Here is an 18,738-nt window from a genome sequence, read left to right as displayed (position 1 = left end):
GTTGTCAAGTGTCATGTGTTCTGCATGCCTTGTCCGGGTATGATCCCTTTATTTTTCATACACGGTCATTACCACAAAATGATAATTATTTTACATATAATTTTCTGTACACTGAAATTAATAATTATTTTTTTGTGTACGAAAAATAACATGAAATACGGTACTTGCTTATAAGTAGAGTCCAACTGCAGGCTGCACAGACCCATTTCGGTCAATACATAATGTACTGGCAGATGTAGGTCTGTGCAGTTTGTTTAGGAGGAATCAGTAAAACAAACAACATAGACCCAGATCTGCTGGCACGTTATGCACCATAACAAACCACCTACTGCATACCCCGTCTTTTGAAATGTGAATCTCAAGTCATGTACAAGGCTCTTGCAAAAGAAGACAAAAATGCAGCTGAAGAGGAAAGCAGCACTCAAATTATGTTTGTTTGTTCTGTGTTGTTTGTTACAAGTTTCAATTTTCTTATTGGTGGGCAAGTTCAGGTATATCTTTTTGCAGGGTGGATATGGTCATCCAGCTAAAATGTAATTATGTTGGGGTAAATTTGTTAAAAGAAAAAGTGCCCCAGTATGAGTGCCATGTATATGACTTTGCAAAAATCAAATTTGAATATTGCATACAGATTTAAACATTTTTTCGAGTTTTATTCAATAACGCTGATTTGCCACAAAATATGGCTAAAGATAACTAAAATAAAAACCAACCTCTTTTAGGACCAATTAACACATTTTTTTATGAAATATTAACAGAAAGCAATCTGCAGTACTGCTCACTTCTCCATGCATAGCTGTTCTAGTGGAGAGAGAATGGAGAGGATTTAAAAAAATGTTCCACCATATCTCTGTTCATCCTGATTGAGTTACTATGGCTTCTCACAGAGAATAGCTCTGCACACAACACTTTCTCACAAAGTTACATCCAATGATCACCATGGAGTGGACATGGTATCAATAAAATGGGCATGGTTTATTTTTTTATGACCCCTGCAACCATGCTCTTGAGAGGTTCAGAGAAAGAGAGAGGCACTGATTCATCTACATTATTATCTACATTGTTATGTCATGTGGGAACAATTTGCTTTTCTTGTCTCCTGTAATAGCAGTCATTATCTTTCTTGTCTTATTTCTGAGTGCCCAGCTACCTTTTTTAATGATCATATAAAATATCAATGATATGGTACTCCAAGTAGTGAAAAGATCGATAAACTTTGTTAATAAAAATCACAGTCACTTCTGACTGAAGTGAATTAAAATCGCACAAGTTCATTGAGTTACCCTTATGCATGAATTCTCATTAACATAATGTATGGTTTCTTCTGACATACAATCACAGCTTTATTGAAGGTAATTAAAACTTAATAAAGCATATATATATATATATATATATATATATATATATATATATATATAGCAGTTGTTGCATCAATATACAAAACCAAAAATAATTGCTAGAAGCCAACTGACCTTGTGTTGCTCTGGAAATATAAAGATGATGATGAAGTCAAATTCATTCTTATACTGAATGTCTATATTTTGTGAAGAAAAGAAGATGCATTCTTTCTTTAATAAAAGATCTGTGTGAATATGCAGGGCATTACATACATATATCTTTGAGATATTATTGTTACAGAAAAAAGAAAGCATTATTAAACAAATTTTATCTTTAATTTGAACTGTACTATTTTGTATTAATTATCATTGTAGCAATTTTTTTTTATCACAAATGGTTGCAAAATATCATCCTAGATACATGTTGGTTGACAAGTACACTTTTTGAAGATATGTGTACATCTGCTGAACATACAAACTTTATAAATTATTCTTTTTTTATTGTCTAAATATATAACTCAAATAAAGATGACTGACTCTTAAATGATATTCAATTGTAAATCACTCTTGACATTTCAGTCTTTCCATGGGTGGCTTTTATTCATTGGCTGTTCAAATTTCAGTCAGTAATGTCAACCAGTCCCTGAACAGGGAGATGCCATTGGTGTGTCTGCCAAGGTGTGGTGGTGATTTGTAGGTATTTATATCACCACTGCAGAGCATTATTGCAGAGTGAATATGGAGAGGATAAAGTCCCCTTACTGATTGTACTAACTTGGGATACTTGGCCATCTGCTCTTGCACTTTTCTATTTGGCAGATGTCAGCCAAATGAGTTGTTGCATACACACTTGACTCTCTTGTTTAGGACTACTAGTTATAGACCATAGGAGTTTATGGCTTGGCTTTTTATCTATCTTTTAGCACAAGTTTGTTATTAATATTCCTTCTAAAATACTTAGAGGATTGCCATTAAACTTCACACACACATTCATCCCATGGTCCAGTTGGTCCTAAATGAAAATGATGCTGTTTGCAAATCCAATATGGCCACCACAGTGGCCATCTTGAAAAAAGAATTGTTATTGCTACTCCTCCTGAATACCAAGATAAAGCTTTATATACACATTCACCCTAAGGTCTAGTTGGTCCATAGTCAGTCTTAAATAAAAATGTGGCTGCTGAGATATCCAATATGGCCTCCAAGCAACTCTCTTGACTATATTCTTGCTAGACCTCCTGAATGGATGGTCATGTTAACATGTCGTTTTTGCTATAAGACTTTTTATGGTCTCTAGCTTTGCCTAAATAAAAAGGGTGTTGATCTGATACCTAATATGGCCACCATGGCAGCCATCTTGAAAATCTTGTTATTCTTTCTTCTCCTGAATGGAAAGTTATATTGACATAGGCTTTCACTAGAAGACTTTTTCATGATGTCTAATTGGACCTAAATGAAAAATTTTCCATTTGGACTTCAAGTATAACCTCTGTAGTGGCTATCAATGAAATCTTGTTGTCACTTTTTTCTTGTGAATGGAAATTCATATCAACATATATCTTGTTGGTCCTGCATGTGGCTGGTTCCCTTCAGATGTCCTATATGGCTGCCATATTGACCATCTTAAAAATCTTCTTATAGCTACTCCTTCTGAAGGGATGGTCATATCAGCATGCGGTTTTCACTAAAAGACTTTTTAAGATGTCTACTTGGTCCTAAATGAAAATGTTGCTGCCTGGATATCCAGTATGGCTACCACAGTGGCCATTTTAAAAATCTCATTTTGCTTGTCCACCAGAATGGTGCAATATCAACATGGGTTTTTCATTAAAAGACATTTTTTTCCTGTTAATCTGGTCTTCAAAATTGTTCTGATCTGTTATCCAGTATAACCACCACAATGGCCATCTTGAAAATTTTCTTGCTGTGCTTCCTAGATCAAAAGTCATATCAACATCAGGTTTTCACAAGAAAACTTTGTGTGATGTCTAGTTGTTACTAAATGAAAATGGTGCCATCTGACATCAGGTGTGTCTGTTATGGCAGCTAGCCTATCTAGTTGGTCCTGATTGAAAATTATGCAGACCGGAACTAAAATTTGGCTGCAGCACTGAAAGGTTATAAATCTTGTCACAAATTCTCATGAATGGATGGTCATATCAAAATGGAATTTTCACCAAAAGTCTTCTTCTTCTGTCTTGTTTGTTCTAAATAAAAATGACATTAATCTTGCATCCAATATGACGGCCTTAAATGCTAATTTGAAAATCGTATTACTCAAAAATATCAGAGATAGCTTTGGCACTCAGCTGTTAAAAAGAAGAAATGGTTTTGTCTTGAAATTCCTGCAAATACTTTTCAGACAGAGCATCAGTCCCTTTGAGAGAGAGACTCTTGTTAAAACACTGCAAAGAACATACTCATAATATTGGTTAGAAGTGGTTTTGGGAAGGAATGGTGCTTAAATTTGGAGGAACCCTCACCAGACATGCACATATATTTCTGTGTTCAACCCTGCTTGAATGGTCACATGATCTGTCTTAAACATTATTCATCATCCTGTAACTGAATTACAGAATTAAGCATCTACGTCTCTTTTTTTAGTTGCTAGTGCATGCCATTGAAAACAGTTGTGACTGTGGTTACTGCTGAAGATAGTTCCTACCTTCTAGAGATGTGTAGCCATAAAATATATGAACCATTCCAATAACTGTCATAATGTCTAAACTTGTATAATATGCAGTGTGATAAATTCATCACCTCTCAGCTTAACTTAAAAAAATGTCTTTCAAAAGATCATGAAAGAGCTACCTTCATGCATACCTGTACCAAATAAAAAGGGTTTTTAAAACAAATTTACCTATAATTAATTTCAACAACATTTAATTTAGTTTTCTTTGTTCAGGGCTTCATCAAGACTCTGAAGGACACATTCCCGGAAGATTTTCAGCGACCTCAGACCAGACTTAGAGCTCGGCCAGATGCCACAAAGGTATTAGATTGTTTTTTTATTTGTGTCAAATTCTCTTGCTGTAATTTATGTTAGCTTATAATAGTGAAGAAGGAGCAAATTTAGGAAAACTTGAAAGAATAATGGATCAAGAGAGGATGGAGATATATTGTTTTTGTTTGACTGTGGAAAAATATCCACTCTTTAGATGTCCATACATATTAGTTCACTGACAATTAAAATTTGTTTAATTCCCAAAAACTATATCTTCTAAGAAGTGTCCATAAAACACTGTTTAGCACATACTCTCACATTTTTATTTATCCTTCTGCCCCTCTCTCTGTCCAGGTAAAAGGGCAAATAACAGAGCAGAAAGAATACAGACATGGATATGAAGACTTTGAAATTCTTAGACATGAAAGTTCAGGTAAATACAAGTACCAGAAGTGATGTTCAGTTTTTCATTCTTCATTAGCAAAACTCGGGTAATAACAAGTATCTTAATGACATTCAAAGATTCATTTTTGTCAAGCTACCTTGGTCAAAATTTTAGCACAGTGATCACTTTGGCATGCATGTCCATTCCTGTGTCCATCTCACTGTACATCAGTCTGATTGTATGTCCAGCTCACTGTACATCAGTCTGACTTTATTTTCATCTCACTGTACATAAATCTGACTATGTCCATCTCACTATTCATCAGTCTGACTGTATGTCCATCTCACTGTACATCAGTCTATGTCCACTTCACTGTGCATCAGTCTATATGTCCATCTCACTGTACATCAGTCTGTATGTCCATCTCACTGTACATCAGTCTGACTTTATGTCCATCTCACTGTACATCAGTCTGACTTTATGTCCATCTCACTGTACATCAGTCTGACTGTATTTCCATATGTACTCTAGATTAAGATTAGTGTTAAAAATTTTGAGATTAAACTTAGTGTTTACAAGTTTTTTTTCTGTTTTATTTTCTATTTTAGTTGAATAAAAGTCAGGCTTGACAAAAAGGGCGAGGATCTCATGTTCACTTTTTATTATCTTGGTATAAAAAAAGGTTATTTTGTCTGAAAACATCCCAAATCTCTTTTTCTTCACAAATATGCATCATAAATTTTTGAATGGACATATCTCATTCTTAGCTGTGATGATATAGACCAGACAAGCTTATGGGATGGCCTGTTGTCTTTCCTCCATTTGTCTGTTGGTAGTTTCTTACTTTTATTACTGACAATTGCCATGAAACTTTACACACACAATCATCCCAGGGTCCATCCAGTCCTAAAATAAAATGCTGCTGCTTGGACATATAATATGGTCACCACAGTTATTGCTACTCCTCCTGAATGGATCAGTGGGTTGACCATATCAGATATGTCAACATGGGGTTTCCAATGAAGTTCTTGTGATGTTGAGTTGGTCCTAATTGAAAATGGTATCAATCGGATGACAATATTATTATTGCTACTTCTCGTAAATGGGAAGTCAAATCAGCATTGGATTTTCACCAGAAGACATGTGACCTCTTGCTGATACCAAATGAAAATTGTGCTGCCCAGACAGCCAGTATGGCTACCTTTTTGACAAACTCTTTATTGCTTAGGGGGAATGTTGTATTAACATGGAGTTTTCACCAGAAGATTTATATGATGTCTAGTTGGTCCTAAATAAAAATGGTTCCACTCAGACATCCCCTATTACTGCTCCAGTGGTCAGCTTAAAAATATTGTTATCACTAAATGGATGGTCATATCAGCATGTGGGTGGGTCTCACTGAATGGCTTCTTATGATGTCTGATTGGTTCTAAAAGAAAATTGGGCATTTCTGGTGTCCAGTATGGTCACCACAGATGCCACTTGAAAATCTTGTTATTGGTACTCCCCTTGAATGGAAAATCATATCAACATGTGTTTTTACCTGAAGGCTACCTGTAGTGTCTAGTTCATCTTAAATGAAAATTGTGCTAATCTGACATTGAACATGACCACCACAGCAGCTTTCTTGAAAGTTGTATTGATATTTGGTTTTCTCCAGAGCATTGCTTATGACATCATACAGGTGAACCTCCCAGCCAAAATTTAAGGAACTGAAGTATCACTGAAAATCCCAAACTTGACTCAGATATCACCAATCTTTAGAAGTTCTGACAGGAAATCAGTAGCCTGAATTTACCCACAGGCAGGAACAATTTAAACTTCTTGATAGACTCATTAGAGTTGTACTATTCCAATACAGACACTGAAAAGACATTTTCTGTTCTGAGGAAGATACCGGCTGACTGCAGAGGAAATCCAGATCCAGTAAGCAATACATTATCACCAATATACAGTAGGATTGCCACATATATAATCTTTACATAGAAAAATAAATTTGTTCATTAGTTGTCATTTTTGTCCTTTTGCATGCTGAAAATCAGGTTGATGAAAAAATCATCCTGATTTGAAGTTGAAAATCTGATCAAATTTAGCAGATCTGATCTGTCCTCAGCTGACTTCTCTGAAGTATCTACACCTCTCCCTCGATAACTCGCACACAATGGGGTCCACAAACATAGACTGCACTATAAGCAAGGCGTGCGTTACAGAGAGACCTCCAAAAATGGAAAAAAATCGCTTGACATCGAGAAAATCGTGAGGGTGGGGTGGCGTTAGGGAACAGGGCTGTTTATTGACTGAATCCTCATTTTCCAATCACATCGATAATAATTTTTAATAACGTGCTTTTTCTAATGAAGTTGTTTGTTATTCTGTTCAAATAACATTTATTTTCAAAATGTCCAACATGAAAGATCATTCCAACTGGTTTAAAAACCATCACGTGTATGCAAAAAAGTCTGTGTATTACATCCCTGCTTTTTGTTTTCTTGATGAGTCTGGTTCCTGCAGTGGTATTTAATATTATCCTGCCAAATTGGAAGTCCCAAAAGCAGGGAACTAGACTACCTGTTGATACACCATCAAACAAGATTTCTTTTTTTCAATAACACTAGACATTTATTTCATGAGACAATCGTCTACATCGAAACTCAATTTTTGTATTGTTCAGTTAGTACAATATTGATGTCGGGATTTCACTGGAAGTAATAATGAAACTTCTTATCATCCTTGAGGATATCTCTATGTGCCAGTTCAAGAATTCTCTGAAACTCGCTTGCCCACAATGTTCGTATCTGTGAAATCAAGCTCTTTATTTTACAAAGTATTCATTTCGCTTGGCTGCCATGTTATCTTTGATCAGTTATGAAAGAATCAGTTAATTTAAGGTAGTTTATGTTACATACACAATAACATTTATAAGTGTTCGATTGATCAAATAGAATTCACCTGACATACGACTGGAGCTGCTAGATTTTAAGTTTGTAGGATTTTCGTGCATTTTAACTTTTCTTTTATTCCACCTCCTTTATTTGATTCAAAAGACATAATTAACTTGATAATACAAAGGAGGCCAGCTTTTAATACAGTGCACCAATACAATAAATACTTCCGGAAGTATTAATTAGGTTCTCAGAGAAATGCTTGAAGACATAGCTGTTATGGCAGATTGATGCATTTACATTTAATTACAAGAGGACACATTGCATATATGACAATTACACTTAAAAGGAACTAAAAGATAGAACTAGAACACAAATTTCAATTGATAATATTTTTAATTGAATTTGTATTTATTTATTAAAGTACTGCCTCCACTCGGCGTGAATGACATTTTCATTGATCAAAATTTCCTTACATATTAAATGCGGTGTACAAGGAATGTTGTTTGGAAAGAAAATGTTAAACATTTTATGACCTATTTTTAAATTTGATATTTCATAGTGTTGATTAAAATTTCCAGGTCCTATCTGCTGTTTTCGACGATAAAATAACTGATACATCAAAGTTTCCGTTACTAATTTTGATCGTGATTTTCTTCAGGTTCAATAGATAGGGATAAATTTTTGGGGTATTTTCTAGTTTAAAAAATGTGATCCACGCCTGACCCCATGTTATAAGTGAGTTATCAGGGTGCAAGTTATCGAGGGAGCGGTGTAGTTGGTCCTAAATGAAAATGGTGCAGATATGACATCCAAAATAGCTACCATGGCAGCCATCTTGTTTTTGTTACTCCTAAATGGAAATTAGTTGTGGCAGGGCACATCATCTCCTTTGCCCAAATATTCCAGGTTCAAAGAGTTAAATTTGTTTTCATTCAATGAAGTTGATACCATTTTTAGGAGAATACTTCTTCCTTCTGAAAATCAAATTTATAATTAAGTATTATGGATTATTATTTTGCTTTGAAGGGAAGAATTCATTTTCTTTGTCTACAGTCCAGTACCCCTGCTCCCAGATTATAATAACACACTATATACTGGACTATAGCTACAGTGGAATCTAACAATCTACCCATCATTCTTAAATGAGTCAAAGAGAAGTACATATTCAAAATAGGCTAATCTAGAACTTTACTGAATCTACCTAGTAAGTTGGATCCTTCATTTCAGTTTAAGTATTGTCATATTTCGGAGAACAGTTTCTCATTCTACCAATATTTTCTACCTTAATTCATGACAGCTAAGTTGAAGAAAGCATTTTTCAGGGTTTTCAAAAAGTGATGTAGACACCACCTGTGTTACTTCCATTAACTCATCAACTCATGGAGATACTTTTCATTTTTGCCTGAAATGATGGGTAGGAAACTCATTTTGGGGGTTACTTCTGAATGCATCCAAATGCATTTGCTTCTAAGAGATTTTCATTTGCTGGATGCTTAAGTGTATAAAAGACATTGTTTGTGATTGACTGTTTTGCTTGTTTATGTGCAGATGGGTTAAATTGGACTTTTCTCTCTTTGTGTATTGGGCCTATGATTTTTGTGTCCTGGCTGCTTTTTACTCCAAATCTCAAACTTATTGTACTATTTGTTAAGGATTACCTGTCTGTGTGCAGTTTGGATTGGTCAGTTTTAGATCTTAAGCCAAAAAGTCTCAAATCTTTATACAAGTTTCCATTCCAAAACTGATTATTCCTACAAAAAAAAGTCAGGTCTCAATAATGTGTATTTTCCTGCTGTATTATTTTATGTGAGGATAAAATCTATATTATATTGTATCATTGTAAAACTACATCTGTCTTCTTTTCTGTAATGCAGCCATTTTGGTGCATCATAAAGGTTGTTGATGGTACAGAGTTCAGAAGTAGGGTACATCCTCATGATGTGTAAATGTGGAATGCAGGGTTGAGGAGTGAATGTGGAATGCAGGGTTGAGGAGTAAATGTGGAATGCAGGGTTGAGGAGTAAATGTGGAATGCAGGGTTGAGGAGTAAAACATATAACAAATGCTGATGGAGATTAGTTTACTCCAAAATACAGTTCTAGCTCTGTTACTGTCATGAATGGAATGTCTAACTGAGCTTCAGATGTTGACAAAGAATGGATCATATACTTAATTGAATCATCTTAAAAATTATATATTCATGAAACAATCAACAGGCTTAAAACGTTACTGTGACATTTACAATTTCACAGACACTCTATTCATTCATGGACCCAATTATAAAGAATGGACTGAGGCTGAATTTCAGCTCATTGCTCAAGAAATTTATTCCAAAAGTAGTCATAGATTGTTTCATGATTTGCAATCTGACCATACAAGTCTCAGAAACAACAATCACAGTTAGTCAAAGTAAATCTACAAATTTATACTCTGAAGTAAAACAAACATGAAAACATTTGTGAAATATGAAAACTTGACTCAGTTATTTTATTAAACTGTTTTTGCTGAAGTTAAATAAAGGACTGTACCTTACATTTTTCTTTCAGTGCTGAATGTAGCTCAGTGTATGGAGAGGGATCTGGCAATAAAATCAATGACCAAAGAATCCGTTTTGATAAAGGTAAGTATTCTATTCTGGGTCAGGATGTCATCAAGATCTTGGTTGATTGTGACTAAAGGTTAGGCATTTTAATGATGTGAACTTGAATCTAATTGACTGAGCTTGTCAGCAATCTAGCGACTATATTTCTGGTTGGAGTTTGATCAAACTTGTTAAATAGTCTTATATTATCAAGATGCTGTTTGATTGGTTGAACATGTTGCCACTCTATTGACTGAACTCCATTTGGAAAATAAAAATTGTTACACCTTAATATTATATTATCATTGCTGTAATAAGTGAGATCAGAGAATATTAATGTCATGTCTTGCATCAGATTTGCCAAAATTGTTATCACTCTAGTTTTATAGACTTTATTTCTCATCCAATTTCTAGAATAATTCTTAAAGTGTTTGATGTCATCAGGATCTTGGATGTCTTCAGTTATGAGCAAGAGACTGCATGTTAATTATGCCATTATCTTTACAAATATTTTTTTTTACCAGGATATAATAAAATGGGTAAAATCAGCACATATAAAGGTTGGGATATTGTTTACGCATCCCTACAGTACTCCACAAGACTGCTTAGTTATTTACTTAAGTGTATTTTACACATCCCCACAGTACTACACAAGACTGGTTAGTAATTTGCTGGAATGTTGCTTACACATCCCTACAGTACTACACAAGACTGGTTAATTATTTGCTGGGATGAAGTTTACACATCCCTACAGTACTACACAAGACTGGTTAGTTATTTACTGGTATGTAGTTTACACATCCCTACATTACTAAACAAGATGGGTTAGTTATTTGCTGGGATGTTATTTACACATCCTTATAATACTACACATGACTGCATAGGTATTTGCTGGGGTGTAGTTTATACATCCCTACAGTACTGCACAAGACTGGTTAGTTATTTGCTGGGATGTTGTTTACGCATCACTACAGTACTACACAACACTTCATAGTTATTTACTGGGATGTAGTTTACACATCCCTACAGTACTAAACAAGACTGCTTAGTTATTTGTTGGGATGTAGTTTACACATCTCTACAATACTACAGAAGACTGCATAGTTATTTGCTGGTATGTAGTTTACACATCCCTACAGTACTACACAAGACTGCTTACTAGTTATTTGCTCTACTGGTCATAAACTAGAAAAATTATGGGATTGCAGCTATGAAGAGCTGCTAGGTAAGAAATTATGGCCAGGCCTCCAGTGACTGTGAGAGATCCAGTGGGCAACGGTGGCTGTATAAATGACTTGTTCTGTTGATGCTGATGCAGTGATCCTGTATATAGTGAAACCTCACCATAGCAGACATCATTATAAGATGAATTTGGTGTAACATGATCATGGCATGGCTTCTTAAATTTCACCAACATATTCAAGTAATTCATATTTTTTGTAACAAAAAATGAATTTTGATTTAATTTGGCAGAATATGTTGTATTCTTGTAGAAAAATGTCTTATCACTTCATCTTTCTTTTATATGAATATAAGTTAATTTCAGTTGTGTTGATAGTCAGTCACTGCACTTTGATCTTAGCTTAATTTTGAAAATAGCCAGCATGGATATGCTTGCTCAGTAAACTGGCATATACAACCAAGCACAAAACAATGCATTGGTCATAAAATTCTTTCTCTGCCAAATTTATAAAATAATTTAATTTACCTAATTAAACAATTGCTAATCATCAATATCAATCTTGCTGCTTCATGTTATTGAAATTATAGGTCACTGCTTTATGTAAACATAAAAAGATGAAGCAGCCTCTATATGCATGTGGCCAGCACCATATAATGTGATCATGGGCCTGGGCCCTTGGGTAAGAAACACCCAGGCCTCTACTAGATCTTGTTCAAGCAAAAGTTTTCTTTTATAAAATTAAAAAGTGTTGTTTGCCCCCACCCCTTGTTGGCCCCACTTGTGGCTTAGCCATGTTTTCAGACATTCCTCATGCAGTTATTAGACCAGTGAACCAATATTGTTCATTCCTAAAAGAAAAAGAAATAACTCCATTGGTTCATTAACAATTATGCATGCTGTAGTCGAAAGAAATATGTGCAATCTAGCACGTACAGACACCACATAATAACGTTAAGATGTAAAGCTTATATACTTGCTTATAAGTTGAGTCAAACTGCAAACAAGAAAGATCCTTATCTGACATAGCATAATGCACATGCATACTAGGGTATATGTTGTTTGCACTCCTAACAAACTGAACAGACCTAGATCTGCAGGCACATTATGCAATTTAGAGTTGGACTAGACTTATAAGCCAGTATATATGGTATATGTGTAGTCATTGAACTGTAAGAGTTCTTTTTTACCTTACATTATTTTTAGATAATTTCTTTAAATAATTGAATTGATCTGTGCTGAAAGTACTAAAACATGTTTTTTGTGCATATTTTTAATGGAATTATTATGGATTTATAGCTATGAATGCAATGACTGTGTATGGTGAGTACATATAGTGATACTTTAATTATAGTATTCATCCTATACATGTATGTACCATTGCATGGTACACTGTTTGAAATTAGATAGCAAATATGCAATCACTGTATTTTCGCTGTTTCTGACTTAATACAGACCTGCCAACTCTTACGATTTTGCCGTAAGTTTTACAAAAATTACCCTTAAAATACAGACTTACGACATACTAGCAAAAACTATGGAAAAATGATCGTTACCAAAACATCCGGATAATTGTTTCATCCATGTTTTATTTCGATCCGGTTTTCATCTAAGACTTAGTAAAACTAGTCAGGGAACCAGACTAGCTTTACAGCAGCACCCCAGATGCTTTAAACTGCACCTATTTGTTCATGTAAAGCATCTGCATGATCAAACTGTTTATTATATAATTTTTTTAAATGGCGTCCAGAAAGCGATGCATGTTTAAGATGATAGGGAAAATAAGTTTCTAGAAAAGTGTTATAATTAACATAAGAGAATAAAATGGGGTACTCAGATTCTTGTGAATAAAAGCTGGAAAGGACACAATTATGTTTATTGGACATCACTTGCCAATTTGAGTTTGTTTTGTGGTGAGATATGATTGCCATCATCATGGGAAATGGAAAAGAATTTGCAAGAGTTATGTCAAATTGAGGGATAGCAACAAGTCACTGAGTTGCATAGGGTTTGGAACTAGAGTTTGAGCAACTGTACTAGTGGTAAATAAAGACTACGCATACATTACAAACTTTTCAGTTGAACATAATGTTTATCTTCACTGCCTGTTTCAAAGACCGAACTTTTAATTACATTTTCCAGCTTTACAATAGCAGTTATTGATATTTTGTTACACCTTACTGAAAACTGGTCAATTTTACAGAAAAAAAATCAACTGCCTTACTGAGACGGACTCGTCAGGGTTGGCAGGTCTGCTAATATAAATTGATTTAAGATGGTAACTGTGTCATTGAAAGATGAGCTTGGCACCTAGATTTATATCCCTCCACACCTTTGTAGAGCCTAGGGGTTGCACTATCACTCAGGATCTTGTATAGCACACTGGCATTCTGTGGATCCCAAGCTTCATGATGTAGTGGGGTTTCACTGTTAGTGGTTCTGGAACAGAGATAAATCACACCAACTATAATTGACAGTGTAGCAGCTATGTGCTCCTAGATTTTCTTTTCAGTTTGATGTATGTGTGAATGTGCATTAACATGCTAACTTATGTCAACTGTCCATGTTAATGACTTCTGGCCTGCTTGGGTCTCTTGTTGAGTGTACTAATTGATTCAAAGACAACATATATTTTATTTAGTTTTATTTAAATTTACATCTTCTACAGGTTTGTATAATTGATTGGATAACTTATTTTCAATTGTACCCACTAGAGTCACTTGTTCTGACCCCCGTAGTAACCAGAAAATCCACTTTTAAAGTCTAGAAAAAATTGCACCACTGTGTAAAAGATTGGCAAACATGCAAGAGACTATCAAGATCTGTATGAATTCTGTAGTAAAATAATGGAGTTGTTTTTCATATTTGTTCCAGTATCTGATTGACAGCCACATAGATGAGATGTGGAACAATTATCTCATAGACTTAGCAGGCGGAGATGTATTTCCACCTAACCCTTACCCTCGACTTATGACAACCCTGAGGCAGTGTGCCACTAGGTAATGAATGATGATGCCATCAGTATGACATTGCTGCTGGTGTTTTTATCTGTCTGTATCTTTCTGTATCTTTACTTGATATAATTTGTTAAAGATACTTTTTATTTGTATATGGTGTTGTGTTGCATAAGGATACTTGAAGTTCAGAGGTTTAATGGTCAAGGCAATTTATGAGTATATGGCTCTGTGTTGCATAAGGATACTTGAAGTTCAGAGGTTGAATGGTCAAGGCATTTGTTGAATATACAACTCTGTGTTGCATAAGGGTACTTGAAGTTCAGTGGTTGAATGGTCAAGGCATTTGTTGAGTATACAGCTCTGTGTTGCATAAGGATACTTGAAGTTCAGTGGTTGAATGGTCAAGGCATTTGTTGAGTATACAGCTCTGTGTTGCATAAGGATACTTGAAGATCTGAGGTTTAATGGTCAATGCATTTTATGAGTATACAGCTCTGTGTTGCATAAGGATACTTGAAGATCTGAGGTTTAATGGTCAATGGATTTTATGAGTGTACAGCTCTGTGTTGCATAAGGATACTTGAAGATCTGAGGTTTAATGGTCAATGGATTTTATGAGTGTACAGCTCTGTGTTGCATAAGGATACTTGAAGTTCTGAGGTTTAATGGTCAATGGATTTTATGAGTGTACAGCTCTGTGTTGCATAAGGATACTTGAAGATCTGAGGTTTAATGGTCAATGGATTTTATGAGTGTACAGCTCTGTGTTGCATAAGGATACTTGAAGATCTGAGGTTTAATGGTCAATGGATTTTATGAGTGTACAGCTCTGTGTTGCATAAGCATACTTGAAGATCTGAGGTTTAATGGTCAATGGATTTTATGAGTGTACAGCTCTGTGTTGCATAAGGATACTTGAAGATCTGAGGTTTAATGGTCAATGGATTTTATGAGTGTACAGCTCTGTGTTGCATAAGGATACTTGAAGATCTGAGGTTTAATGGTCAATGCATTTTATGAGTATACAGCTCTGTGTTGCATAAGGATACTTGAAGATCTGAGGTTTAATGGTCAATGGATTTTATGAGTGTACAGCTCTGTGTTGCATAAGGATACTTGAAGATCTGAGGTTTAATGGTCAATGGATTTTATGAGTGTACAGCTCTGTGTTGCATAAGGATACTTGAAGTTCTGAGGTTTAATGGTCAATGGATTTTATGAGTGTACAGCTCTGTGTTGCATAAGGATACTTGAAGATCTGAGGTTTAATGGTCAATGGATTTTATGAGTGTACAGCTCTGTGTTGCATAAGGATACTTGAAGATCTGAGGTTTAATGGTCAATGGATTTTATGAGTGTACAGCTCTGTGTTGCATAAGCATACTTGAAGATCTGAGGTTTAATGGTCAATGGATTTTATGAGTGTACAGCTCTGTGTTGCATAAGGATACTTGAAGATCTGAGGTTTAATGGTCAATGGATTTTATGAGTGTACAGCTCTGTGTTGCATAAGGATACTTGAAGATCTGAGGTTTAATGGTCAATGGATTTTATGAGTGTACAGCTCTGTGTTGCATAAGGATACTTGAAGATCTGAGGTTTAATGGTCAATGGATTTTATGAGTGTACAGCTCTGTGTTGCATAAGGATACTTGAAGATCTGAGGTTTAATGGTCAATGGATTTTATGAGTGTACAGCTCTGTGTTGCATAAGGATACTTGAAGATCTGAGGTTTAATGGTCAAGGCATTTTATGAGTATACAGCTGTGTGTTACATAAGGATACTTGAAGTTCAGGGGTTTAATGGTCAAGGCATTTTATGAGTATACAGCTGTGTGTTACATAAGGATACTTGAAGTTCAGTGGTTGAATGGTCAAGGCATTTTATGAGTATACAGCTCTGTGTTGCATAAGGATATTTGAAGATCTGAGGTTTAATGGTCAATGGATTTTATGAGTGTACAGCTCTGTGTTGCATAAGGATACTTGAAGTTCAGAGGTTTAATGGTCAAGGCATTTTATGAGTATACAGCTGTGTGTTGCATAAGGATACTTGAAGTTCAGTGGTTGAATGGTCAAGGCATTTTATGAGTGTACAGCTCTGTGTTGCATAAGGATACTTGAAGATCTGAGGTTTAATGGTCAATGCATTTTATGAGTGTACAGCTCTGTGTTGCATAAGGATACTTGAAGATCTGAGGTTTAATGGTCAATGGATTTTATGAGTGTACAGCTCTGTGTTGCATAAGGATACTTAAGTTCAGGGGTTTAATGGTCAAGGCATTTTATGAGTATACAGCTGTGTGTTACATAAGGATACTTGAAGTTCAGGGGTTTAATGGTCAAGGCATTTTATGAGTATACAGTGTGTGTTACATAAGGATACTTGAAGTTCAGGGGTTTAATGGTCAAGGCATTTTATGAGTATACAGCTGTGTGTTACATAAGGATACTTGAAGTTCAGGGGTTTAATGGTCAAGGCATTTTATGAGTATACAGCTCTGTGTTGCATAAGGATACTTGAAGTTCAGAGGTTTAATGGTCAAGGCATTTTATGAGTATACAGCTCTGTGTTGCATAAGGATACTTGAAGTTCAGAGGTTTAATGGTCAATGCATTTTATGAGTATACAGCTCTGTGTTGCATAAGGATGCTTGAAGATCTGAGGTTTAATGGTCAAGGCACTTTATGAATACTCAGCTCTGTGTTGCATAAGGATATTCAGAGGTTACATGGTCAAGGCATTTTGTGAATGCAGTATTGTGTTACAAATGAATGTTTAGAATTAAAGTTTAATGGTTATGATCATTTATGTGTACAGAATACTATTACTGCATAAGGAATCTTGAGGGTCAGAAGTTTACTAGTCAAGGCCTTTTAAAATCATAAGTTTCATGTCTTATTCTTTGCCACAGACTTTAAAGACTTTTGTGAATTAATACAATTTATATTTTAATTGTAAAGTTCTGTTGGTGAAATGATGCCTGTGCAGTTCCTGACCATTGTTTCATTATGTATAATGGTGTCACAGAGTTTGTCACAAACTGGTTGAGCATTCTGAATTTTAGTGTCATTATATGTCCTAGAATTTGGCACAAAGTGATTCAATCTTTTGAATTTTTTTGTATTAGGGGTTGTCCATTAATTATGTCAACAAAATGGGGGGAGGGGGTTTGAAGAAGTTTGACAGATGTTGACATGGGGGAGGGGGGAGTTCAAGATAAATTGATGTCAACAATGTTATTTTTTACAATAAATTTAATAAATCAAAAAATAGGAAATTAGTCAGTGCATTGGTATGGCACACAATTACCACATGCTCCTCAACCGCAAAGAATTCGGCCAATACGAGTGGCTGCCAAAAGACAGAGAGAGCTGATGGCAATTATTGCTTATGGAGAGACGTTAAGCGCAGAATGGTTAGATGAAGATGATGTTGACTTGTCGGGTGTATCGGTTCCACAAGAAATTAATGAATCAGCCACTATGCCCATTATAACAATTGAGGAACATTTGGCTTCCCCATGGGAAGATGATAGAAGCTAGAATATAAACTCTCGATTTTTTCATGAATTCAAAGTGTTATAGTCAATTTGAAATCTGTTAAACAAGTAAATAAAATGTATTAAAATTTATTTGTAGACCTTTTAATTTCCATAATTCTATTTTTAGCATAAAAGCCAGCCATATAAAATATTGTTAATTTGTAGGGGGGGGTAACATTTTATTAGAGGGGTCACTGAAAGTTTGACAGTTGTTGACGGGGGGGGGGGGGTAAAAAATTGCCTAAAAATTGTTGACATAATTAATGGACGTCCCCTTATGTGTCACAGTGTCACAGAGTTTGGCACAAAAGTGATTGAACACTGTTCTAACATATGCACATATCTCCTCTGAAGAATGAAAGAAAAATATGCCTGTGGCATTTACAGACCATGCAGCAAATGTAAATTTTTATTTAAAAAAGGGACTGTCTTATGAGGGCATAATTTTTGTATTTGTCATATATCTCTTTTGTGTCATTTTTCCAGCTCTGATGAGCATTTAAGCAGTGGCATATACTTTTGTATGACTTCTGGAATATTTAATAACTTACAGGATGGACTTGTGCCATGAGAAGTCAGATTTTCCATTGGAAACATTGTTCAACTCCTCTGTGAAGCTGGCAGATCCAGACAACTTTGTCTACAACATACCTGGTCTGGAGGCATATGGTAAAATAAAACTCATGCTTCAGTTCAAAACTCATCATCAGATATATTACATGTACATGGAGTTTATCTATGTTATTAAAGGTAGAAGGTTAGAAAAATCTTGCCAGTTCAATGTTATTTACCAAGAATTTATTTTCATGGGTTTCAGTGTTTGTGGTTTTCATGAATGACATTTTTGTAGGTACCATATACACTCACTTTTAAGTAGAGTCAAACTGTATAATATTTGTTATCAATATATTGCAGCATTCACA

General features: G+C 35.1%; 1 protein-coding gene across 2 annotated transcripts in view; it reads left to right on the top strand.

Moving 5' to 3' along the window:
- Window positions 1-18,738, top strand: part of LOC149775741 (uncharacterized) — a 138,473-nt gene that overhangs the window by 85,939 nt on the left and 33,796 nt on the right. For both annotated transcript variants that reach the window (XM_089943309.1, XM_089943308.1), the window contains 5 exons: window positions 4,243-4,329; window positions 4,636-4,714; window positions 10,098-10,171; window positions 14,187-14,311; window positions 18,369-18,484. In XM_089943309.1, coding sequence (XP_089799435.1) covers window positions 4,243-4,329; window positions 4,636-4,714; window positions 10,098-10,171; window positions 14,187-14,311; window positions 18,369-18,484 — 481 coding nt within the window. The remainder of the gene's footprint in view (window positions 1-4,242; window positions 4,330-4,635; window positions 4,715-10,097; window positions 10,172-14,186; window positions 14,312-18,368; window positions 18,485-18,738) is intronic.

The sequence above is a fragment of the Sinohyriopsis cumingii genome, chromosome 19 (genome assembly GCF_028554795.1).
Source record: "Sinohyriopsis cumingii isolate HCF-2022 chromosome 19, ASM2855479v2, whole genome shotgun sequence".
In the NCBI taxonomy this organism is placed as follows: domain Eukaryota; kingdom Metazoa; phylum Mollusca; class Bivalvia; order Unionida; family Unionidae; genus Sinohyriopsis; species Sinohyriopsis cumingii.
Note: the sequence above shows the minus strand (reverse complement) of the source record. Positions and strands in the feature narration are given on the sequence as shown.